The sequence below is a fragment of the Tigriopus californicus genome, chromosome 9, assembly GCF_007210705.1.
Source record: "Tigriopus californicus strain San Diego chromosome 9, Tcal_SD_v2.1, whole genome shotgun sequence".
In the NCBI taxonomy this organism is placed as follows: domain Eukaryota; kingdom Metazoa; phylum Arthropoda; class Copepoda; order Harpacticoida; family Harpacticidae; genus Tigriopus; species Tigriopus californicus.
Window position 1 is genome coordinate 5,241,594 of NC_081448.1, and position 25,335 is coordinate 5,266,928.

Genomic DNA, 25,335 nt, shown 5'->3' on the forward strand with positions numbered 1-25,335 from the left:
GAGTTCCTCAATGCAGAAGCTTTTTTGCTCACATTTTGAACGCGATTTCTGATCCTGCAGTCGCATCACAATTCTGAACCAGCCAATATGGATATCGTTCTACGTACATGCTATAGAGTGAAGGATACAACAGCCTAGCACAGTGAATAAATGCTCTCTGTGCTCTATGTCTGTCAATGCAGTAGTCTTATGGCCGTTGAAAGCGAAATGTTCGATTGCAAAGAAGAACCTTTTTTTGGTGCTTGGAAAAACATTAATGATATATGATGATGATTTGGAATCCCAAACTTTTTTGTCGCCTCGTCATGTTCAACTGAATTTTATCAATTTGAAAATTTGGTAACGACATTTATGGAAATCGATACCAACCAACAACCAACACGCAAAGTTGGGATCATATTACTTTATCGTCTATTTTTGACGTTCCAAAGCTGAATCCTATTCATCATCACTATTGTCTCTATCAACAACACGAAAATAATCATCACCAATGATTTTTTACCCTGCTGATTTGAGTTTATCCATTTTGGCTCGTGTCTCAGATCGAACTTCAAACCCAGCGCTGTAGGGAAACATGTAGAAGAAGGAGGCATGTAGTACTCGCAGTTCATCTCCCCAAAGAGCACTTCAATCTATAGACAAGTGTTGCAAACTGCAGACAGATTCTTCTCAATTTTTTCTCGATCCTCTCAGCTCTCATACAACACCAACAACAACAACAACACCAACATTTGGACGAGTCCAGGAAGGATATGAGTAGAGTGAGTACTGCTACTTGCACTGTACTGTATACTGAAGACGGGAGGCAGCGATAGCAGCTCAACGAGCCAGAGATGGAGCTTTTCTAGATTGTTCCATTTCGATATGTCTTCGTTTCCCGTCTTTGAAAAATCCATCTCAATCCTTTCTGTACCACGGTCTTGTGCATCAGAGGTATTTCCACAACTCATTCACCAAAAGCTCAAGACAACAAACATTGTGTTACTTGGTCTAATTACGGATATTGCAAAATGACCAATCCCAAACAAAGATCCCAAGACCAGTCTTCAAGACGGAAGACAGGATTTTGGTCGAAAGGAACTGATTAAGATACATATGTAAGACAAGTAGTGGTGAAGAGGTGAAAAAGCCGAAAAAGTCGGAGTGAACTTCCCAGTGCTCCAAGATAAGGCTCTATCAGAAAAGAAGGAACACTACGGTTGTTCTTTTTTCCTCTCTCTCTCTCTCTGTCTTTCTTTCTTCCTTTCTTTCTTTCTCGTCGTCGTTCGATGTTTCTATTTTGCCCATTGCTTATCTCTGATCATCGATCTTGCTACTCCTACGACTCAGACTCGCAGTATTTCTCGTGCTCCAACTGCACATTTCGCTATCCTGGCTGGCTTGGTCCGTTGATGGGCTCAACAAAAACCAGCGACATCCATTTCATTCCAAAAGTGGAAAACAAAAATTGCTCGGACAAAAAATCACACGCTTCCTACCATTCCTTCCTGTCTATTGGACATTGATCCATGAAGAGAGCGCATTGGATCGGATCCCCATCGATCTTTGGGACATCTCTGATCTCTCTCTTTATGTAGGTTTATACCGTAATATAGTAACCTTTTCACTTGCTTCCTTTATATCTATTGACACAACTTGTAAAATAAAACTACAATATGTAACGAGTGAAGATCCACTTGGCATTACCCATGTAACCACTTGGATTTCTTGGTAATGCCAAATTTCCCAATGGCCGGGATTCTAGGGGAAGTATAAGAAGAAAAGCTCCCCTCTCGTTCTTTGGCTTGGGACCGATCAAGGGTCATGTCTTGACCAATTTGCTTCTGAGCCATTGGAGCGGGGAGGCAAAAGTGGATTCGGACCATTGACAAAAACCGAGACTGACTCAATGGCGGAGAACAGAGAAAGACAGAGAGAAACACGGCGGCTCTGATCTATGCCATCCCGAAGACCAACACAATCAAGTGGGACAACGGCAAGATAGAGCACTGGATTGAAGTTGCACTTGGACTAAATTAAGAGCGTTTCCATTGGTCTTGAAGGGCCTCGCAATCTCGACGAAAACTCGTCCTTGTTATTGAGTGTACTCAATCAAAGTTGCTCCAAGAGAAGAGGGAAGTGAGGGGTGGAGAACTTGAGGTTGGTTCCCATTTTGGGATAGAACAGTACATGGCACAGTGTACCCTATACACAGTACAGTGATGGTCAGTTGAGTATCATCATTCAGTCAGGGTTGTTCAAGGGGGCGAGATAAATATAGATAGATGGAGGAAATGAAACGGAAACACCATTGACTATTGAACTGCTGAGTGATGACCCCTCCAGCTGACCTCGTTTGCCCCATGGACCAAAAAACGATCCATGGTGGCCTCGCTTTTCGGTCACTCACTCTGACCCGAGGCCAGAGAACCACGATGAAAAAAGAGGTCTGATTTGAAGTGAATGGGTGAGTTTTGGTTCGTGCAGAACCTTGAGGACCGTCCGATTTCTACCATCAATTATTTTCTCTCAAACAATTGTAATAGAGTAATGACCAAGCGATGGTGCTGTATGTACGTACGTACGTGCCACGGATCTCGAGCGCATTGGAGCACATCTTTCATTCATCAAAGCGGCCACAAAAAAATCTAACAACAACCACCCAACCACCCACCCAACAACCTACCCACCCATCTCTGGAACAGGCCAAAGCTGAGACGTGGGGCTCTCATTTCCAGCTGGAGCCATAAAACAAAGACACATCCCTTGGTTCGTTGTTTTCTTGCTTCCTGGCTTCCTTGCTTGGGTGGCTCATAGAGAAATCACTCTCTGAGCTCAGAGAAAGAGAGCCATGAGATGGAAAGATGCACAAAGAAATCAGAAATTCTGCCCTCCATTGTTATGATAAATATTTTTGGGAATCTTTATGCTAAATTCTTTCCTGTTCATTGTTTTAGGCTCGGATTTCGCACCACCCAGCCTTGCCCCATGGGAGAGCGGAAAGTCCCTCTGTGAAGAGAACCATTAGATACAGTGCATCATCATTCAAACTTGACGAGCCACCAGGGTCGCCAACCCAACCACAAAAGAGGTAACCAATCTCGTTTATCTTAGACCTGGAATATTTGGCCCTTAACAAAATGACTTAACCCGTATAAGATATTTGCCCAAACATGTTTCGACCTGATCAAAAGTGACTCTTTCATGTCCTTTTTGAGGCCTTCGTACGGAACCAAACGAGTTACGACGTGTGGACAAGCGACCTCACTCACACTGAGCCATTGTCTCGAGTCCTAATTTCTTTTGTGAAAATTCATAAACTTTTACTAAACATGATGATTATGAGGATGACGATGTGCAATTATCACAAGAACTTGAGACAAAAACACAGAGACACACTCTCTTGCTTTGTTCGAAATGTGCATTAGATTGTACATTAAGTTGAGTAACTTCCAACAATCACGTCTACGAGCGGTCAGAGCGGGTGAGGAGAAATGTTAATCCAGATATGTGGAACGGACTCTTCTTCCCACTGGTTTGGTTTGGGTTGGCCTCGTCTTATCCGCATTTGGACAAGCCGCAACCCATTCAAGTGGCGTCATCATCAAAGTCTCATCCTGTCCGGATTTTGAATGTTCAGAAGAACACCTCTCTCGCTCCCTTGGTTATGAACCATTGTTACCAAACTGCGATGGTGAAATGCTATTCACGGTTGCTCACTATGTAAGAGCGACCGAAGAGCGAGACTGTTGGCTTGAAGCTAGTGATGTACGTACATGTACAGGGTAACATGTTGTACACTATTCTAGTTCGAAGGCTTTGAAGCTTTTTGGTCTTGAGTGTGGGTAGGTGGTGGCTCTTTCATCTCTGATTGTACCTGTGATTTCCCATTAGTTCTCCCTCGTCAACTCGCAATTGTGAGGAAGTGAAACCTCGGAAATTAATCCCATATTGCTGTGCAACAAGCCTGAGATCAATGTCATTTGACATTGAACCCCTTCAAAGTGGTGAGCACTAATCTCGACATCAAATATGACAGGCCGCACTTGAAAGCATTCGTGAAAGCATTTGTCCATCCGTATGTATATCAGTTCTGTCACATCCCAAATTAGGATGTACAGTAATCAAAATTTCCCAGCCCCGTTGAGTAATCGACCCATATGGTGGTCGTCATTGCATTCAAAATCCGCAGATCGAGCTTTTAAATGAGAAGTTTCCCTTCCTGGAGTACAGACGTAAGGAATATAAGTAGCAATTAGATGTACTGTACGTACAGTTAGAGCAATGACAGAACAAAATCTCTAACCTTTCAGAAGTTCAATTCTACTTGCATACTACATGCATAGCCCATGTTTAATCCGTACATTGTCTGTGTAAAGATCCCCGTAAATGTCATCCTCAACATTTGTTATGAATTCTCCATGATCTTCTAGCCACACAACCAGCAGGATATTGTGGTCTAGCTTGACTTTGTACGAGATTAACTGGCACTAGTGTTTAGTCTCAGAAAACTTCTCTGCACAAGAAGAAAGAGTTTCGCGCTCGACCGAGAGCAAGAGGTGTAGTAGTAGTAGTACCGTCGATACCTAGCTGGCAGTGCTCGTAGTACATCATAAATCCAAGGAAGTAGTTAGGAAACGTAGATCTGGGTATCCCTCAATCATCATCGTCCCAGATGAAATGAAGCCAAGCAAACTCTATGGGGTTGGTTTTGCCGGAGGAAGTGTACTAAGTTCATTACAAAACGACATTGGTTTTAATTACCTTCACAATTCCCAGACTATTTTTGACCCATGTATATGTGCCTAGTCTCGGTTTCCGAATTACAGTATTACAACACTAGTGCCTGAGATCCCATGGCGACTAATTTGCCTCGACTCAAGTTTATGATCCTCTCGTAGACGCCCTTTCCTCGATCGAATCGCTAATATGCAGATCAGTCACTCTGATGGACTTCAAATGTTGTACATTGCGAGGAGGCTAATGGGAACTTCCAGCTGGATATGGTTGTCAATCTTGTGGTGGAGTTGCCTTCGGCAAACATTGGAAGTAATTACAATGAGTGAAACTGAAACTAGCAATCGTTTAATGATTACAAGTGTTCAATACCACCACTACCACAATGGCCATTACTGAATGGATGTACCAGCACCATGAAACGACCTCACCAATGACGACAGTTGGCGAGTACTTCCTCTCGATGGATCCAACTAAACATGGAGCAGAGGAGGATTGGAGCTTCCTCACAACTGAAAACAGCCAGCAGATGATCATTGGGAAAGGTCTTAGAGAGCGTCTTATTTTGGTTCTTCGCATGCTTTGCTTTTAATATCTGACCAAGTTATTAGCCTTTAGTTCTCAACTGATCAAAAGGTTGTTCAGGTGGTGCTCATACTGAGTCTTGTCGACCGGGATGTAAATGATTTCCAATGGTGAAGGAAACATTATCAAATACAAAACCATCAATGCGAGCCTAATGTTGTGGTTTGATAATGGATCTGCGTTTGGAGAGCGAGAGGGTGCTTTGGATTTCCTGTCCCTTCATTGTGCCGTGTAAACCACAAGCTATCAATCGGAGGATGAATTAATCAAAGTGATCGCTTTCGACTGTCCGCTCAAGATGGTAATTAAGAGCACAATTTCTGACGAAACAATATAGAATCGGTGCGGTAAAATGGAAAGATTAATGAAGTCCTGGTGTGCTCCTAGGCTTTGGCCGGGCTATTGACAAATACAGCGGGGGTTGGTTTTTGACTCCAATGAGACCAGACGCTTCATCAATTGGATAGCTCACAAAGCATGACTGACTCTACTCGAGACTGTTTGTGAGTCTTAGCTAGCGCGTAGGATGTAGTATGTTAAAACATAGCTAGATAGTGACTCCTTCACTCGTGGGGTCATTGTTTCATGGGCTCTTAACGGTACGAATATTATGCAAGCTGAAAATCAACAAAACTTCGTTCATGATTGAGTGCGATTGTCATCAAAGTCTTTTGATACATTAGGTGTCATGCTGCGTTGGGTTTGAAAGTCTTTTGGCTCCTCAAGTCTCAAGTCTATTGAGTTTTGTCGAAGGACCAATCTGCGATCGGTGCACCAACTCACCCAGGGCCTCAGTCAGAGGGGGGCGGCTGGGCGGCTGGGCCGCTGGGAGGCAGGCTATGCTTGGCTATGCCAAGAGTCGTATGTAGACCGATTGCAGAATGGTGGAGCTAGTCGCGCAACCATTTGCTCAGACTCTAATGTCGAGTCGAATAAAGGATAGGGCATTGGCACGAACACATTGGCAAATCTCTCTTTCGCACTATGGGATTTCAGCTCCTAATACGTCTTACACGTACTACACACCTGAGAGAGGAAGGAGGAGGAGGAAGAGGTGGCTGAGGTGAAAATATCCTCCTCCTCCTCCTCCTTCATGTTTGATTCCCTATCAAAAACCAGTTTCTTGACTGAATGACATTCGTGAGACCCAGATCGCATGTTTGGCAATCACGGACCAATTGACAGCACCGGATTGACAAGTGGAATGGGAGGGAAACAGGTGGAATGGCACAATAATTTTGATATAAAAAGGGGTGGGCCAGGGGCGGGCACTCTCCCAAGTACAAGTTTCAATAATCACGCCCACTCCAATCACTCATGTCCATCTCGATTTGACGCCCACTTTTGGCGCCGGGCACGTTCGTGCCTTATCCAACCGGATTCTACTTAACGACGGAATTTTGGCCCCGCACAAACGTACATAGATGAAGAAACCCTCTGACCTCAAAAAGGAAGCCACCATTCGTTACGTTCGGGGTCTACTTCGCACCCCGTAAAGCAATAACCCATTTCAGTTTTGGCAAGTTCAACTTAGCCAGGCCTCTTGAGATCAAAAATTATATCTGAACAGACCCAGAACCCACAAATACTGATACAGTTGGAACAAGGTACGTACTGAGAACGACTACGAGAACAGTATCTACAGTATGTACCTATGTGCAAAAAGGAGATCAGGCCCTCGATCCCAAATTGCCAAAAGGCTGGTTTTGCTCCTGTTGTTCACGTGGCGTGCTGGTGGGCTGTTGTCAATACTATTGCATATAATAAAAATTAGTTTCGCACTTTGCTCGCGGTTTTAACATTGTAAACAAAGCGTGGAGCCATTGGATTTGGAAATGGCAGTAACCGTGCTCTGGTGGTACACACGCATGGACATTCTTACATTCAAGCACTCACCACCTAAGGCGGCCGCAAACGTTTGTTTATTTTCGGGCGAAGAAGACACATTTCCATTTTGGTGGTGAATTCGATTTGCTAGTACATTTGTAATGGCAAGCCCACAATGCCAACGATGAAACCAATGACTATTGCCTCCCATAAGGCAAAAGCCGTGAGATGAGCCATAAACGTTATTTTGGTCACTGGCTCTTCTGTCTCTCTCTCTTTCTCTCTCTGACTGGCAATTATTACGATTACGATTGGCCCAGATGAGATAATGAATATTTGCTGCGGTGTCTTAGCAGTGGTTTTCCGGTGGTTTGTTAGCCAAATCTTCGACCGCCACAATGGTATATTTCGTAGATTTTCCAATGTAGCATGGTGTCAAAACTTACAGTACATCAAGGCAATTTTGGAAAAAGGCATACAAAAATTAAAGGTGCAACTCGATTGGCCAGGGAAACAAAAAAAAGCACACAACCCACGTGGCGTGAACGTCGTATCGTGTACCAAACGGACGAATTCTACGTTGATGGGAGGCATGCTTGGGTGTAAGGTTCACTTGATTATTGTTATTATTGTGCTATGTTTACACTCCTCACGTCCCACAGGCGTTCATAAAAATTTGCGTGAAAAGTTCATCCGAGTGAAAGTGGCAAATTTCAGCATGTCAAGCCGTTGTAAAGACGTGCCAAAAACGTGAAGACAAAGTGATTTCCTCCGTCTTATGTCTCAAGCTGAATATGCACGTACCCGCGACATTTAGTGCCAGGCAAGTGGGTTTTCAAAGCTATCGAGCTTGTGAGCTCTGGCCATGTCTCCTGATTCCCATCTCCTCGTTCTCTCGTCCTCCTACGTTTGATTAGAACCTAATGCCAAAACGACTTCTCGCGATTTTTGCCGCAAAACTGAATGGCCGTCACATTTCATGTGTTCATTATTGAGTTGGAAGCCCATTTCGGAACCGACCACCACAGAAAGCGAGGAGACAGCAGTCATCGAGTCCAACGGGGAAAGTATAGTAGAAGCTCCCCTAGCGCGTGAGTGAGTGAGTGAGTGAGTGAGTGACTGACTGACTGACTGAGAGAGTTAGCCGCTTGCCTTCAAGACAAACAATGCAACAACATTTTGCGCGAACAAACAAGAATGCCATGTTTTCTCAAAATTGCCGGAACATCTTTAACTTGAGACGATTACAACGGACTGGATAGGCTAGATAAGATTGTTCGTCCCGATCCTGCGATTCTAGTCGCCCGTGTTCGCACATCTGTGGATGATGGGTGACAATTCTGCGAACTATTGGCCGATCTGGCGACTCAGGGGGCTCACTAATGGACCGTGTTTCGTTTCTACCGTCGTGACAAGTCTGTGAGACAATGCATACATTTAGTGGATTCAAGCTTGAGGAGAGATTGGAAGGGGGAAAAATTCTCTGGATTCTTGTAAACTCCCCCGAGTCTTCTTGAGCTGCCTCGTTTGTTTCTCCCAATGCCGCACGAACATTTTACTACTATTACTGCTGCTCCTTCTGCGTACCACATACAGTCAGTCGTACAACAGTATTGAGTGTTGTCCGCCGCTTTTGCGTGTGATTTTTTTCCCTTTTCGAAAGCACTCGCCCAAGACCGGGCAACGAGTTTGAGTATATACGTAGTTGGAGCAGTTGTTGTTGTGGATGTTGCTGCTGTTGTTGTCATTTGGCTGGTGGTGGTGATGGTGGTGCATGTAGAAGAAATCAAGAGAAATGAGCTCAGGCTATTTTATCATAATTTGAAGCGACAAGATAACATGTAAAACGAGTAGGTTCATGATAATTTCTCCAGGGACCCGATCTCGCTTCGTAGCGTCGAGTTGTGCCCTGAGTGGTATTGTTTGGTTGCTTATCTCAAAAGGTGATATTTTTCGTCTTCTCCCTTTCTCTCTCTCTCTCTCTCTCTCTCTCTCTCTCTCTCTCTCTCTCTCTCTCTCCACTTTGTGGCTGTCTGCCTCACAGTTTGTGGCGATATCTTTTGAACATGTGTGTGATTAATGGTCGTCTAGTTTGTTCAAATGTGGAAGAAAATAGTTTGAAATCATACACATGAGCAGGTAAACTTAGCAGTCAGGGCTCAGCCACCAGAGTGGCAGCCAGGTTTGATCACGAAGTTCATGATTGCAGTACCATTAATTTCAAACAAAGAGGAGGTAAAGAAGAAGAAGAAGAAGAAGAAGGAGGAGGAGGAGGAGAAGACCCCTCTTTCCGTACCGAATCCTTCTTCAATACCTTGTTCAACTCGTTTTATTTCGCTGCTGTCGGGACACACGGCTGACAGACACTACCCAGCCCTACTTAGATGGGGAGACAGAGAGATGGCTCTTTGCTGTACAATAGAAGCTGCTTCTCTTAGATCTACTGCTAATGCACCCTTCTTCAAGTTTATGACTCCAAGTACCAATTTTGTGTCGAGTCGGATTTGGCTTTTTTGCCGCATTTTTTGGACAATCGTGTATACTCTTACAATATTGCTAGTTGATTAAACAGATTCCTAACAAAAAAAATAACCACCAGTCAACCAAGGAGACAGACACACAGCCTTACAGCACGGGAAACTGGTCATCAATGATTGCTTGACGAGCAAAGAACGTGGCACATCATAGCCTGTTGTTCGAAGCATGCAAAACATGGCCCAGATTAGTCGTACTTTTTGTGGTTGCCTCGAACGACGGTCAATCCATGGACATGTCATGCGACAACCCTTGCAACCCAAAAGCCCGGCCAGATGCTAATGTAAACTTCCGAATCCCCCTTTTTCAGGTGAGATCTTGGTTCGGTGTTCTCCTGGCGATGCCCAAGTTCCACACGAGCTCTCCAAGAATCGTTGGTTATGAGTGCTGTGATCAGCTCTCACTCCGTGTCCAAGTTTCTGTGCCAGAGTGAGCCTAGGGATGTCAAGAAGGACCCGCCACACCCCGCAATTGTCAGAGAGAGTTTCCTCCGAAGCGACCATCGCGGCAATCCCGACGTTATGAGCTCATCTTCGGCGCGATCTGGACCGCCAAGAACTCACAACAACAACAGTAACAATCCACACCAGCAGCAACAACAACACCAGCAACATCATTACGAAGATCCCACGGCCTTGGCCTCTCACAATAGGAGCAACAATAGTGACCTTCAGAAAACCAATAACGGAGACCATCGCACCAAGATGACCGTCGATCTGGAAATGAAGTCGAATAACAACATTGATAACGAGGTAAGGATTAGTGATCTGAGGGAATCCCCTACACCATCCAGTGAAAACGACCTGCTATTTCATAACCATAACCTACTTAATGTGCATTTAGTGATAGCAAGTGACTAGTTAAAAAGATGATCACGTACAGGATCTAGTCGTTCAATTTACTACCATCTTGATTGTTTGCTTGATCGAGTTATTTCACAGAACAATATTCAATATTGCTGCTAATCCATCACTTCCCTCCCTCTCAATGGTAATTCCAATCATACTTGTCTATTCAATATTAACAGTATGCTTATCAGGTTCCAAATTCAGCCCACTCGAGCATTTCTCTTTGGTCTAATCTTGACTATGATTGTAGAGTGAAGAAAAAACTCCTTGAGGCTAAAATGTCATTCTTAGATCAGATTCCCTTCTTTTGAAGCTTCATTTTCTCGGCTTCCAACGAACCTTGCGCAAATCGAAAACCGAGGGAGGATTGCCGTCGTTTACGCCTGTAAATTACGTATCCAGCCCACAGCACAGCTTGCTCCAACCCTTCTTGCAGTTCCTATGATATGTCTTCAATTAAACACAGCTGTTGTTAGTCAGACTCCTTATGCTTGGATGCATAGCCACACAGTGCACTAAAAAAACGAAGCCAACTTTTCAAACCAGCCTCGTTTTGTTCATCTGTTATCCATGACCACGGCCAATGCATCAACGCAAAACTCTCAGCCTCGAGCCCTCGAGCCCTCGACTCTACAGAGTTGCTCGGGTTCAACTATTGTGTGGCCTAATGCTAGGTTCTCGGTTTTGATCACTTTTTTTCATTTTTTCCCTTGCCCCCCAAAAGGATTAAATTTCTTTCGTTTCCTCCAGCCAATGAAGTTTAGGCTGCTTGCTAGTCATTGCTCTCTTGAAGGAAAAGAAGCTTCGATTCCATCCTCAACATTTGCTGCACACATACAGTACAGTGGACGGTATATCAAGCCCAGATATTTTTTGGCTTGCTTGTTTCCTCAGTGGCTAGCTAGTTGGCTGGCATTCCTCTGTTTCGCCTTTTCCATGCATGGTGGGTTTTGTGAAATCTCTTTTTCCATTTCCACGTGAGTAAGGGGCATCAAATCACGATAGAATGATGGCGATTCCAATTTCCCACTCGTATTCCTTGCCGTATGTAGTATGCCGTAAGTTGATGAAGCTGAAGCTCAGAGCATTGTGGAGACCTGGGGAAACATTCCAAGCTTCGAACCGGGTGGAACAACCCGAATGCAAGATTGATCCATCTATTTCCCCGACTTCTTATTGATCTTGAGAGGAAACCCAAACACGAATTGAAGCCTAAGATACGATCCCAAAGGACTAAGGAATTAAACAAACAGAGTGATTGGATGCCAATCCTGTCCAGAATGACCTTAAGGTTAAAAAAGCGTCGGAGAGAAAAGTTAGATCCAACTGACGAAAGGAAGGCATGTCTTTGAAGACAGGGACCATTGCATCGCAGAGGATGGAGGAGAGAATCTTTTCTATGTGTAGTATAGATCTCAGGTTGATCGTAGGGTTGGCAGTGATGCATATATTACGTCTAATGAATTAGAATTCATTCAATTCCCCCGGTGGTGGGTGGGCTTGCTGGCACATGGCAATACGAGAAACCATGAATAAGGGAATTGCATCGTAATTGGTGGTTAGTCCTTTACGCGTGTAGACAACTTGAACACACCCCGAATTCACTTCGGATCCAGCTTTCTGGGATTGGCTGGTGGGTACGTTTCCTGTTGATTGCCGGGAAGTTGGTTCTCAAGATGCAAACTCAATATGGACCATGTTTGAGAAGTTTCTTTCCGATTTTTGTTCTGGTTCCTCTTCCCCTCAGATTTACTTCTCCGAAGATACTGAAGGTGCATCATCACGACAACTATGACGACGACGACGATGATGCTGATGATGATCATCATCATCTCCATCTTCTATGGTCTTCGAAGCTGAAATGAAGTGAATGAATTGCACAGAAACAGATTCCTCAACTCACTTTCTCGTTCAAAGTTCTTTTTTCGGATCGAAGTTTCATTTGGTGCATCAAGCGAAGAGCGAACGAGTTTGTGGGAGAGCGAGAAACGAAAGAAGGGGGAGGCAGAAGATTCGGGATTCTTCAAGTTTACCCAGTCAAATTGCTCGTGAAAATGCGATTTTCGGTTTTGCACTCATTCGTTAGGTCGACGAAGTTGACTTTCAATTTCGCATGAAAGAGTTCCACATACTTGGGGGTAATTTATTTGGCAAGAAACTCGGTTTACAATCATCAATTTGACGTTTTTCTTGTCCAACGAACGATAAGACATTAGGGGAGAAGTCAGGGAGGCAGGCGACTTCATGAATTCGAATCCCAGTTCATGAGAACCGACTGGCTCGGGTATTATTGTCGGTGATTCGGGCCATAAATCAGTTGGGCCGATTGCCATTATTGGACAGAGAAACTCGGCCAAATCATTCAAGCAGCATGAAGTCAACCAGTCAAATGTGGATTTGTCAGAAAAAAAACCAGCTGGGAATCGTAAATCATACGTCTGGAAATTGATCCTCATTAATACCGATCAGATCTTGGAGAGCAGTTCCCTGCGAGTCGAATGCAATAAGATTCAATGTCAATACGTAGTGAGCTGGTCGTCGAGATTAATTTTCGCTTCCGCCTCCAAGTTGAACCAAAGATCATTTCTCACCCAAGTTCGCAATATTTGTACTTGTAATCGTCTCATTTGTTCATTTCCCGCTTAGGATTTCGGCCTGGCCACCCGGATCGATGTACTCCAAACCACCTTGAATCAAGTCCGGAGAGACACGGAGAACGAGATCGCACGTCTTCGTGATGAGCTCATTGAGAAGAATCGGACCTTGGAGCGATTGGAATCCCATCTCAAAGACCAAAGAGACTATGAAGAACTCAAACGACAGTACATGTAAGTATATTGTACCTTCGTATGCACCGTCTGAAAGAAATTGGGAGGAAATCATTTAAATCTGCCTGAACTACTACTGCTACTACTACTGGTACTTCTACTGGTACTTCTACAGTATCGTCCTACTAACTGAATCGGACAAAAACGAGAGGAATGGGGGCGGGGCGTGGGACCATGATTCATTTGAAGTGCCTTCAAATGGAATCCGAAAAGAGGTCTTCTTGTTGGCTAGCCCCCAAAAGAGAGCAGAAAGGGGCCCTAAGCCCTGTGCGATGGTAGTAGAATAAAATTCGAGTGTGGTGCATTGCAGAAGTTTTCTTCTTTTCAAGTTTTACGATGCGCATTCTTGATATCTTACCAACCTTCTCCTCAGTTTTTGTTTGTCCTGACACATACTCAACATCTCAGGGCTCAGGAGAGAGAAAGAGAGAGAGAGAGAGAGACACTGAGTGAGAAAGGAGGGAGAAAAGGGAGGAAGGGGCATAAAAATACGCTCTTCAGACCTTGATCGTACCTAGTACCGAGAACACCTTAATCGGGTTGGATGGTGCGCTCCCCTATGGCGATTTGGGGACATGATGATTAATAAGACATCAATATCGAGAGGAGCGTGCTCAAGGCCCATGAAGAGTGAAGTATTTAAGTGAGGTACATTTCTAGGAAGAATGGGGCAGAGATAGAGAGAGATAAGGTCAGGGCCAGAAGTCAAGTTCCGCTGATTTTCCTTCTCTAACCGCTTAAGACAAATATGTGGCAATTAGTCCATGTTGTGTCAAAAGGAGTAGTTTTGTAGTTTGCTCCACGCTCTCACGCAAGATCATGACCTCTGATGATCAGTGGAAAATCAAACGAAAGATCTGCTAACGAACCAGACAAATTATCTTCGCCGCCTGCCCAGAGTTGAAGGAAACCTTAGCCAAGAGATAGAGTGAGAGGGGGCACAAGAATGAAGAGGAAAACGAAGAGTAAAGAATTCATTTTCTTTTTTTTTCGAAGATCCCAGCGTTAACCCTTTGCCCCCCGTTCCTCATCCCCTCTCGACTATTGTACACGTACTCTTCTCCTTCATCCTTTCGCCCTGTCTTCGTTTGCTTGACTTCATCCTCTTTCCAATGGGGTGTGTACCGAGGTGGTTAAGTTGGTTGGTTGGTTGGTGTGCCTGCCAAGCCATCGTTTTGCCCTGTTGAGCGAGTGGTTTGGAACGAGAAAGAAAGTTCCTGACTCCAATTAAGACCAAGGAACGGGTGCCATTTTAACGATCAGTGATTACGGCCTTAATCTTCTCCTGCTCCTCGTCCTCCCATTTTCTTTGCTATTGCTCCCAGAGAGTTGGGGAGGATCTAATTGAGACTTTGGGATAGATCCCTCTTTAATGACTTTTCCCTATTAAAGACAATTCCATTTCATAGGATCTTGAAATCGAATTTCCCGGTGCCAAACTCTGAAGCTTCCAGAGAAAAATCTCCCCATCGAGAGGATTCCAGCCCAATAAGCATGGGCCCTGATGGAAAACCGGGATTAGCCTCGTTACCGCCACCACCCAAGGGGTTGGAGATGTTCCTGCTTCAAAGGGCCAAAGCTCTCCAACATGCCAACCCTGCACTAAAGGCATTGGTAGACTTGCAAGGTAAACCCCAGATCAGAAAGCACTCTACGTACGTACGTACGTTGGATCAACAGCCTCATTCTCACCTCGAACGTTCTTCTTTCCTCAGCTGCTACGGCCAAGCCATGGCTAGGGGACTTTATGAAAGTGCCTCTAATGGGTTCGCCTCTGAATGAAGACATGCTCTCGGCTTGGCGTCGAAACATCGAGCAGAACATTCATTCGTCATCCTCCAGCCTTCCACCTCCACCTTCTCCCCTTTCCCCAGCCCATCGGTCAAACACTCCAGACCGGGCCACACCCCAAGACACTCGGCCTGCTTCGAGAGCATCCGTTTCCAACGGAGGGGGCAGCACAGGGGGCGTGAACAACATAGAAGACAACAATAATGGTCATCAAAGCCCCGTGCGGTACGACCTCAAGAGTCCCTTCAAACCTGACGAGCCCTATCACCTGTTTCCACCACTTCCTCCTTCTTTAATGCAAGGATCGCCATTCCTGTCGTCAGCTCGTATTCCCAAATCAGACCCGATCGAGGGCCACCTCCAGGATATGCTCCGATACAACATGGAGAAATACGCCGGACAAGCCATTGATACCCTCGCCTCGGCTCGCAGGGTTCGTGAGCTATTGTCCATTCACAACATAGGCCAAAGGCTATTTGCCAAATACGTGCTCGGGCTCTCCCAAGGGACTGTGAGTGAACTGTTGTCGAAACCCAAGTGCTGGGAGAAGCTGACTGAGAAAGGACGCGATTCGTACCGCAAGATGCACGCCTGGGCCTACGACGAGAACGCCGTGATGATGCTAAAATCCCTCATTCCCCGGAAAGGTGAGCTATCCGCAAGGACGCCAACTCATTCTGGTAGAGAAGTGCACTCTCGAATGAGGTTCGAGTTTCCAGGTGAACAACCGGGTGCTCCCAGTGGTCTGGGGGGTCCAGGAGGGTACGGAGGGATGCCTGGCCAGGGAATGGGTGGACCCATGCTTCGAGATGACGCTTTTGCGAGGTTTCCAAGACCACCGCTAGATCTGTTGGCCTCAACTCGATTGCCATTGCCTCCTCATATGGACAAAAACAAGGTAAGCCATACCTTTGTCTAGCATTATTCGTGAGAAATGTTCTGAAGACAACTGTTGCTTTCATATTTGAAGAAGCCCGACATGAAGCGACCGGACATTGAGATCCCCAGGCTCTCCACCGAGTCCTCGGTTAAGGTCAGCGAGGCCAAGCCACTCGATTCAAAACCTTCGTCAGATATGATGAAGGATGCCCTACAAAAGTAAGTCAATTCGAGTAAAAAACAATCTCCCTGGATATCATTCGCTTTTCTCCCCGTGATGGGGAATCCCAAGCCAGGTGTAATTTGAGACGAGAGTTTGGTCCATCGATACTACTGCATGAACACGAGGAATACTAAACCAATACTAACCTAAGGTCCCTTTCTCCATAGATTGGCTTTTCCAAGTCTTACGGCATTAGCCAAAGAGTCTGGCGATCATCGCATGGGACTGGGGATGGCTGGTGGGTTTATGGGAAAAACGGCGGAAGAAATGCAACGAGCCGTAGAGCTATATCAACAAGAATTGGCCAAATTGCAGCAGAGAGCTATGTTGGGCAGCTCCTCATTGACAGGTCCTAATGAGGCTTCACAAAGCCATTCTTCAGGGGACAAGGAATCCAGTGGGGGCAATGGTGGGGGCACTAGTGGCGGTGGGGGCAGTTGCGGCGGCAGTGGCGTGGGCGGCGTTGGAGGAGGAGGAGGAGGTACTGATCGTGAGGAGAGGTCCTCGGCCTCGTCCCCATGTCCCACTTCGCCCAGCCGCTCGGGTGGAGGGGGAGGTGGGGTGAGTCCTCCAAAGTTCAGTCCATCTTCATTTAGCCCCGCGGGGTTTCTCTCGGTCCCAAGTGGGAGTTCGGCTGCTCCGGCCCTGATTGAAGAGAAATTGTCTTCATCAGCCTCGCCTCTCCAGGGAATGGCCTCCATTACCAATTCCCTAACATCTCAACCCATTCATTCTCCTTATCGTCCCAATCAGAGGACCTTCAAGGCAATTCTCCCGCCCGTCACCCAAGAGCAATTTGATCGATACGAACACATCAACACCGAAGAGCTCGTTCGCAAGGTGAGAGCAGCAGTAAGAGAGAGAGACACACGCGCACACTCACACTCACACACAATGAGGCATGAACTCACGCCCCATTGGTTTGATTGAGTTTGCTGGTGTTTGACGGCGTCATTGTTTTTCTTTTCAACATCTTCAATGCTGTCTTTTTCTCCCTCTTTGTCTAGATCAAGGAGCTTTTATCGCAATATTCAATTAGTCAACGTCTTTTCGGAGAGAATGTCCTCGGGCTGTCCCAGGGCAGTGTTTCTGACCTTCTTGCCCGGCCCAAGCAATATCACATGCTCACGCAAAAAGGCAAGGAACCATTTATTCGAATGAAACTCTTTCTCGATGACGAGCACGCAGTTCATAAACTTGTGGCCAGTCAGTACAAGATTGTTCCAGAGAAGCTCATGAGGACAGGAAATTACACCGGAACCTGTAAGTTCGACCAGGAACTCCATTCTCCAATGATCATCCATGTTGGTTCAAAGTCGTTGCATGCATTGCATGATCGTAAAACTTTCCAAATTAGACGAATAATGACGAAACGCAGTGACTTTGGCCAACTAGGGATGTTGATGTTTTTGATAATCACGATGATAACGTTGACAGACCTCTGTTCGTTGGTGTGTCCGTTCGTTCGGTCGTTCGTTCGTTCGTACGAGTCCGTACAGTCGACACTCATTGCTATTCTTCTGTTCTTTCTTCACGTTTCCCTAGACTTGCCTCCCACCTCTGTGTCTCCTAAATTATTTCCAAACTCTCCATTTGGTCTCAAGCCATCATCAATGGGGCCTGGAGACTTCAAGTTCTTGCCTGGGGCCGAAGCGATGCTCTCCGACCCATTCGCTTTCCAAAGAAAACTCCAGGAACAACAGAGATTGGCGCTTTTCTCGGGTGCCAGTTCCAATGTTTATGAGATAGCCGCTCTCACACAAGAATTGGACACCATGCTCCTCACGCAGCGAGTGAAAGAGGTGCTGGCATCCAGCAATGTCGGCCAAAAGGTAATAAAACGGCGACAAATCTTGTCGTCGCCCACTGTCAAGTTGTTCTTGTTCCATCCAACCCACCAACCTCATCTCTCTTTTTCTGCGGTGTGTTCTTTTTTCCAGCACTTTGGTGAGGCCGTCTTGGGACTGTCTCAAGGCTCGGTGAGCGAGTTGCTCTGCAAGCCCAAACCATGGCACATGTTAAGCATCAAAGGGCGAGAGCCTTTCATTCGAATGCAATTGTGGCTTAATGATCCCCTCAACATTGAAAAGCTCCACGCTTTTAAGTCAGAAACAGAGTCATTGAAGAGGAAGCGTGAATCAGATTCCAACCCAGCCTCGCCCTCCGAGCTCTCGGATCCCTACTCTGGACAAGCGGATAGCCCGGGGAGCACGACCTCCTCTTCCAAGAAGCAGCGAGTTCTCTTCACACTACGTCAGAAGGAATCACTCAAAGTGGCCTTCAACCTTGATCCGTATCCCAGTCCCTCGGCTATGGAGTTCTTGGCTCAGGAGCTCAACTTGGAGCCCAGATGTATCAGCAACTGGTTCCACAACCACAGGATGCGATTGAAGCAAACCAATCCCATGGAAGCCGAAGCTGTCATTCCCAGCAGTCGAGACGAGAGTCGACCTTTCGATCCACTCCATTTCCGTCTCATGGTCAATCAACGGATCCTGGAGCTGGACGTGGATTCCAAGGATAACACCGACGGCCCATCCGGCTTAGACCTTTCCAAGAAAATCTTTGACGACACAGACGACGGAGACATGTACAACGACAGCCCGGGGGCTAAGAAAACCTGTGGGGATGACGGGGATACCATGGATTGTGAGACCTCATTGGGTGACATATCACCACCAACTAATCGCGCCTCTCGACGGAAACCAATCGCACCCCAATGGGTCAATCCCGTGGGTTGGTCCGGGGGCGAAGGCAAAGATCTGGATGAAGACGGCCAGCCTCGTTTGATGACCGATGTCAATGCCAAAGAACTTGACGAATCCTCCAACTGCAGTAACAACGATCCTGGTGAACTGGTCCTTCGAAAGCAGCCAACAAACAACGACGACTAAACATGTTTGTATACTTCTTGGAGTCAGTAACGAAAGTGCAAAAAGAAAAATTGTAGCAATGACTGCTTGTTAGTCCCTTCCCCCCTCGCCCCTCGCCCCTCGCCCCTCCCCCCTCCCCCATCACTCCTTTCGTTCCTCTCTCAATTCGAAAGGCCCCTTTTGATGATGATTTATCCCCATGAACCTTCTCCCGGAATGTTACCATTACCCCCAATCCACCTACATTGTCAACGCATACCTTCAAATACTATGTATTACTACCACGACGTTACCCACCAAGCCACCCACTCTAAACAGGCTGTTCTAATGAACAATTGCCAAGCCATGACCCTTCTTTCCCTGTATAGTAATAAACCGACTACTTGATCTCAGAAAAGGGCTCATTCGCGGAATCACTCATTCGCATTGTCGTAGGTCTGGCTGTCAGTAGAAAACTGCACTCAAAACTCCACCCTACCTACGCACTACCTTCATGCAAACTCCTGTGTGTGGCAAAAGATCCCCTTATTACATTGATACAATCAGTTCACCTGATCTCGCTCGTTGTTTCGTTGTGGCTGTCCTTTGGCCGCAAACGACAAACTTTGCAGACCCTAGCTACTCGTCACTCTGTGCGAGAGTGTCGGTGTGTGCTAGTGTGTGCTAGCCCATGTGTAGTATTTGAGTGAATGCGTGTGTGGTCACACGTTTACTACCATACCTATAAACCAACCGCTACCACCACCACCACCACCATCACACATGCTTGCCATAACATGGTAGTAGTCAATCCTCCATCGATCTTTACCTGGTCGAGTAATCCTAGCCCCTTTGTCCCCACCAAAAAAAGTAAGAACCAGAGCCTCGTTATTGCCGTTCTTTTTCTTCTTCTTCCCCTTCTTCCACCTCTTTTCTTCTTTCTTTCTTGTCGTCTTCGCCATTCTCTCACTCACTCACTCACTCACTCACTCACTCGCTCACTTGGTGTATGTGAGTTCAGAGCGAGCGAGTGCGATTGGGCTGCAAGCTTGGCCTTTCAGTTTGGACTCTCAAAGAGTAAACACTGTAGGGAAACGAACTCTTTTAGACTCGTTCTAACGAGAAGATTGTAGATTTTTTATTGATATGCATCAACCAGTCACAAAAGCCGTAGCTACTGGGCGAGCATAGACACCGGTACCAAAAATACTTGCCTCCTAGGTTTTTCCCATTTCCACGTCTCGAATTTTTCCGTTATTTGATGTTATCAATTCAGTCGAACGATATTGTCACATGCGAAGCAGAATCAGTATAAATCATACATTTAGATGAAATAAAGCACCATCAAGTTCAGAAACTCCCCTTGTGTTGTCCTTCCATACACTAGCTAGCCACATAGCTACAAACAGCAGAACTAAAAGCCTAAAATGAAGCCTTGACAAAAGATAAAGAGGCAAGGTGAGATCCATTTTGGTGTCATTCGTATGGCATTCGCCCCAAGGAAAAGAACCAAACCTGAACTAGAGACGTCACAGGGGGAACGTATTCGATAGAAACAACATCCCCTCAGCAAAAAGTCGTCGATCTCTCAATCTTTCTGGTCCTAAGGGTTACATTACTTAGGGAATTACTGCTCCAGTACACGTACAATTCTTTGCGAAGGACAAAGCAACACATGTGAAAGACGACAACAGTAGGCCAACTCAAGCCACACTCGCTGAAGAGTGTTGGGGTTTTGGAAATTGTAATTCAATTCTAAATGTCATAATCGGATTATTGCGGAAATGGAGCGAGTCGGGTTTCATTCAATTCTCCGTCAAATACATTGTAATTCTAGAATAGGCCATTCTATCGGGCACACTTGTGTCACGAATTCCACCCTTTGCCTAACGATGTTGATGAACCTCGGGAAATAAGTGAAATATTGTTGACCAACCTGAGACAAGCATTCGAAATGTTTTCCAGAAAATCGGATTTGGCACAGTAGAACTACCATTGGAACCATTAGACAGGTGGAGAAAGAGGGTCTCATCAGCTTAAGATCTATGAAAAAGGCCACCATGGCCGAAAAGGGACCTCAAAAATCGTAGGTAAATGACTGAAGAGAGATAGAAACGGGATATTGATGGAAAAAAAGAGTCAATCAGCTAATGACTCCTCCACCTGAGGCCATTCCTCATTATCAGGAAATGGTTTGATTCTCTTTCAAGCTCCCTCTTTCCCCCTCGTCTTTCTGGCTCACACATTTCCTAATTAGGAAAAGAGTCCCTTCATGGTTGACAATTCTGAATCATCAATGCATCGACATGATCAAGCACGACCAACTTGGAGGGCAGGTTTTATCGATATGATTTACGCACAATGAGAATTTTCTACTCATTTAGAAACGGCTTTTGAGGTTTCAGTTCCTGTTGTCTTTGGACAGGGGACGTGTGTTCTTGCCCAGACCAACCAGTCTAACTGTGAGTATGTGTCTATTTGTGTGTGGTGTGTGCGTGTGTGCTCGTGTGTGCGTGTGTGCAGGTTTGTGTCCACAATATGTGAGAGCGTTCGTATGTATGGGAGAGAAAGAAAGAAAGAAAGAGGCAATCAGCGATGAAGACATCATCACCATGTGGTAACTAGTCCGTGACAAGCCTCCAAGGCAAAATGTGGCTGTAGCCAAATTACAACAAGCGGCAACAGCCACAACAACGGCCACGGCGACGACGACGATGACGATGACGGCGATGCCGATGTCCAAGTATAATCAGTGATCTGAGCCGATATCCGGTGATAAATAATAATCACTAATCCCGTCACAAAGCGGGGGATTGAGGGGTACGGTCTTCCTATGCCTTTTTTGTACTATGCATTGAGGGATCCGCTTTTCCTGAAACGATATGTTCTTCAAAGTTGGCACTTCCCTTATAACAAAGTACGCAGAAAGGATCGATGCCTACTCTGAAACAAAGTACATGCAAGGAAGACCCTAGTTCTTGCCCTGGACTGATTGTGATATATTTGACAAAGATCAATGCATGGCCTAATAAGCGTCAAGGTGTGAGAGTGGAAGTTTCCACCAAACATCATCATGATCAAGCCGAACGGACTTTGGTTGGGGCTGAGAGCCAAGAAACTGATGTAAAATGAGAGAGCTTGATTGAAGTGACGTTGAACAAGGGGAGAGGAGTTCTTTCCGAGGAGGCACTAAGTGCTGCAAAGCATGAGAAAATGTAGTTTACAACAACGGATCATCTCGCTATCTACGTATACTGTTGTACTGTTCGTAGGGCAGACAAGTACTTATGTGACGGACTCTTTTTTCTCCATATTAAAACCATTATTGGACCTCGAGTGTCATGACATCCCTCTTCTTCTCACTTTCTATCGACACTGAGAAAGGTTGCTGTCAAAACAACAAAAGTGGTTTGAACTTTATCGCTTGTCTCATCTAGAAGCACCTCACAAAAGAGGCTCTATGCACCATTGGCTTCTGTAAAACATGACACAACAGCTATCATTAAGGTAATACCAATCAATTTCAATGGCCACATCAATCAATGGTTTCTTTTTTGCTTGGGTGGGGCGACATGAACGAAGCCCCTGTATGCCACAGTGTAACACTACAGTACACTATACAGTTCAGAAGGTAGGCTGTGAAGGGACAGAAACAGACGCGAGGAGTCCACGTTGTCGCTGGTGGCAAAAAAGAGCAAAAGCAACCGCTCGATGTTGTCGGGATAGAGTGACAAAAAATGCCAGGCTCGACAAAGCCGATGTGTAACGTAAATGGTAGCGATGGGCTCTCCTTACCACACATTCATTTGGTTCTTGTTCGATAGAGAGGATCACCACCACCAGCACCACCACCACAACCACAGCCGTTCTTATCCTCATCACTCAGGATATTTTCCGATTCGGGAAATTTGAGCCTAGGAATGTTTTCCCAATCCAAGTTGTGTTGAACGCACTGTACAACAGCAATAACGAGTCTTTGAAGAAAAAGGGGGAAAGAAGAGGCTACCAACTACGTTCGTACCTCGGGGGTGTTCGTTCGCCGATGGTGTCACCCTTTTGGATGATGATGATGATGATGGGCTTGATTAGTCTGAGGACAAATTCTTTTCCCATGGATCTTGTATTCTTGATTCCGGATTGAGCTCATTGGATATTCCGGATAATCGGAGTCTTCCTTAAGACCCCACTGGTGGGGAACGCCAACAACAATCTTGGGATCGATTTCAAGACATGGGGTCGACATGTCTAGCCTGCTTGTATGTATGTATGTTTGTATGTTCGTATGTATGTATATAGAGGAAAACCTTCGGATCAGTGGTGATGTGGTAGCTGTTAGGGAAGATCTGTCAAGGTTCTCAACGCCTTTCTCGCTCTGAAATGTATTGACAGCTCAGATATGACAGGCAAACTATGGCTTTGGATTTTTGAAGAGGTGTTCAGACAGTCGAAATGTAGAAACAACGTTGACGAAAAAGAAGTCTAGACAAACCTGTCAGGTTCCACTGTAATAATCCTCAACACTCGGGGTCAAGTGCCAAAATCTATAACACGTTATGGCAGATCTCAGCAGCGATAAGATGGATGAACGCGATCGCTCAAATGCCAAATTCCCCCTTTGCTCGCCATCCATCAATATCAAGGTACAAAAAAAGTCGATTGCCGCGTTCGTTTTTCGTCAGATATCAATGGAATTGAGAGCTAAACGCTCAAGCCCAGCCAATTCCAATCCTTCGTCCTCGCCTTCTCCCAATGTCTGGACAAGTGGAATCTTGCCCAAAGACGACGGCCACCATTTAGCCCCATTGTCGTCTGTGTATCTTCTTCCCCTTTTCCACGCTGCTTCTTGATCCAACATGAAGGAAGAAGCGAGTAAAAAGCGACTGATCCCCTTATGCCATTCAGGTAGAGCTTGCTAGCTACGGAGATAGCTGGCTGTTATTCCATTTCTGCCTTCCAAGTGAACCTTGGGGACAACTACAGAACCAGTGGAGTGAGGGTCGAGGTGGAGCTGGAGACGACCGATCAAGGAGGATGAATTTCGAGGGGAGAGAAGATCAACCCAATTCTTGAAGTATAAAACCTTTGGTGATGAACCGGAATCGAAGGGGTTGAGACGTGTCAAACTGTCATGTCGAATTCCCTCAGATGCGTCGACTCCCGCTCACTTTCAAGGCTCAATGGAGTGGATATCCAGTTCGTATCTGGACCATTTCATGAGGGTTTATTTGTCGAGAAAAGGTGGGGATGAGCTGAATGCCAAAGGGACAGAGATCCAACGGACACTTGCCAACTCAAACTGATACCAAAGAAGAGCAAAGTGGAGGTGCGTTCTGTCACTGGCAAGTCATACCATTCAAAGGCATCATCATCAGGATGATCTTCTTCGTCTCTCTTCCGTTCAACGTTGTCGTTTTATCCAACTTTGAAAATATATTTGAGGGCTATCATCTGGGTAAACTGATTGAACACGTTTTTTAACAGACGCTGAAGGGGAGAAAGACTTGGCCGAAGATCTAAAGTCTACATCGTACGGTGTATGCTGCATACACTACTATACGTACACTGCTACAAGTATGGAAAACCCAAGAATGTGACACAGAATAGACTGTAAGGCAGATCAAGGGACAACAATAACGACTAAGCGAGCAGTCAACGTTTTGAGGCAGGAACTTGCGAGAGAGAGAGAGAAAAACGAGAAGAACTCTTTTGAGATGTTCAATTGAAATCTGATTCAAAATATGAAGAGTTTTGACGAGCAAAGCGAATGCCATTGGGAAAGGAGGAGCTTTTTTTGCTTCACTTTTATTCACAAAAGGCTCAAGGCAGTGAGCCCCCTCCGAAACGAAGTACTTCTAAAAAAGTACCTGACACTTGAAACGGAGATATAAATGGGGAGAAAATCCCGACATGATTGGCCTTTAACGGCATTATTGATAAGTTCTGACATTTTGGAATGCCATAACTCCTGGTTTAGCCAATATGGACCCTAGATCAAGGCGGCGAATACCTGCAGCATGGTTCATCCTTTGAACGTACAGATCAGTGCAGTGTGAGTGTAAATGTCCATGGTGGGATCGGGAAGCGGGTATTAATTAGCCAATATTCAGAGTTTGGGCGTCGAGAAAAGACCTCCCTGGAAGTGTCAAGTGGAATTGATTTGACCCTGCTGGGCCAATGTCCAAATATTGGGTTTCCAAGGCAAAACCTCGCGAGCTCTCTTCCAACTCCACTGTAGTAATATCATGCCTGTA

General features: G+C 45.6%; 1 protein-coding gene across 3 annotated transcripts in view; it reads left to right on the plus strand.

The window, feature by feature from the left end:
• Positions 1-20,441, plus strand: part of LOC131886849 (homeobox protein cut-like) — a 40,045-nt gene extending 19,604 nt beyond the window's left edge. Inside the window, exons 1-11 of one of the 3 annotated variants that reach the window (XM_059235275.1) lie at positions 2,690-3,070; positions 9,974-10,415; positions 13,158-13,339; positions 14,749-14,966; positions 15,055-15,777; positions 15,850-16,028; positions 16,101-16,228; positions 16,400-17,072; positions 17,240-17,495; positions 17,778-18,064; positions 18,173-20,441. In XM_059235275.1, coding sequence (XP_059091258.1) covers positions 10,044-10,415; positions 13,158-13,339; positions 14,749-14,966; positions 15,055-15,777; positions 15,850-16,028; positions 16,101-16,228; positions 16,400-17,072; positions 17,240-17,495; positions 17,778-18,064; positions 18,173-19,126 — 3,972 coding nt within the window. In that variant the 5' untranslated portion in view covers positions 2,690-3,070; positions 9,974-10,043 and the 3' untranslated portion in view covers positions 19,127-20,441. Of the gene's footprint in view, positions 1-2,689; positions 3,071-9,973; positions 10,416-13,157; positions 13,340-14,748; positions 14,967-15,054; positions 16,029-16,100; positions 16,229-16,399; positions 17,073-17,239; positions 17,496-17,777; positions 18,065-18,172 lie in introns of those variants that run through there. The other 2 variants (XM_059235274.1, XM_059235273.1) reach the window with 2 other exon arrangements.
• The last annotated feature ends 4,894 nt before the right edge of the window (positions 20,442-25,335 follow it).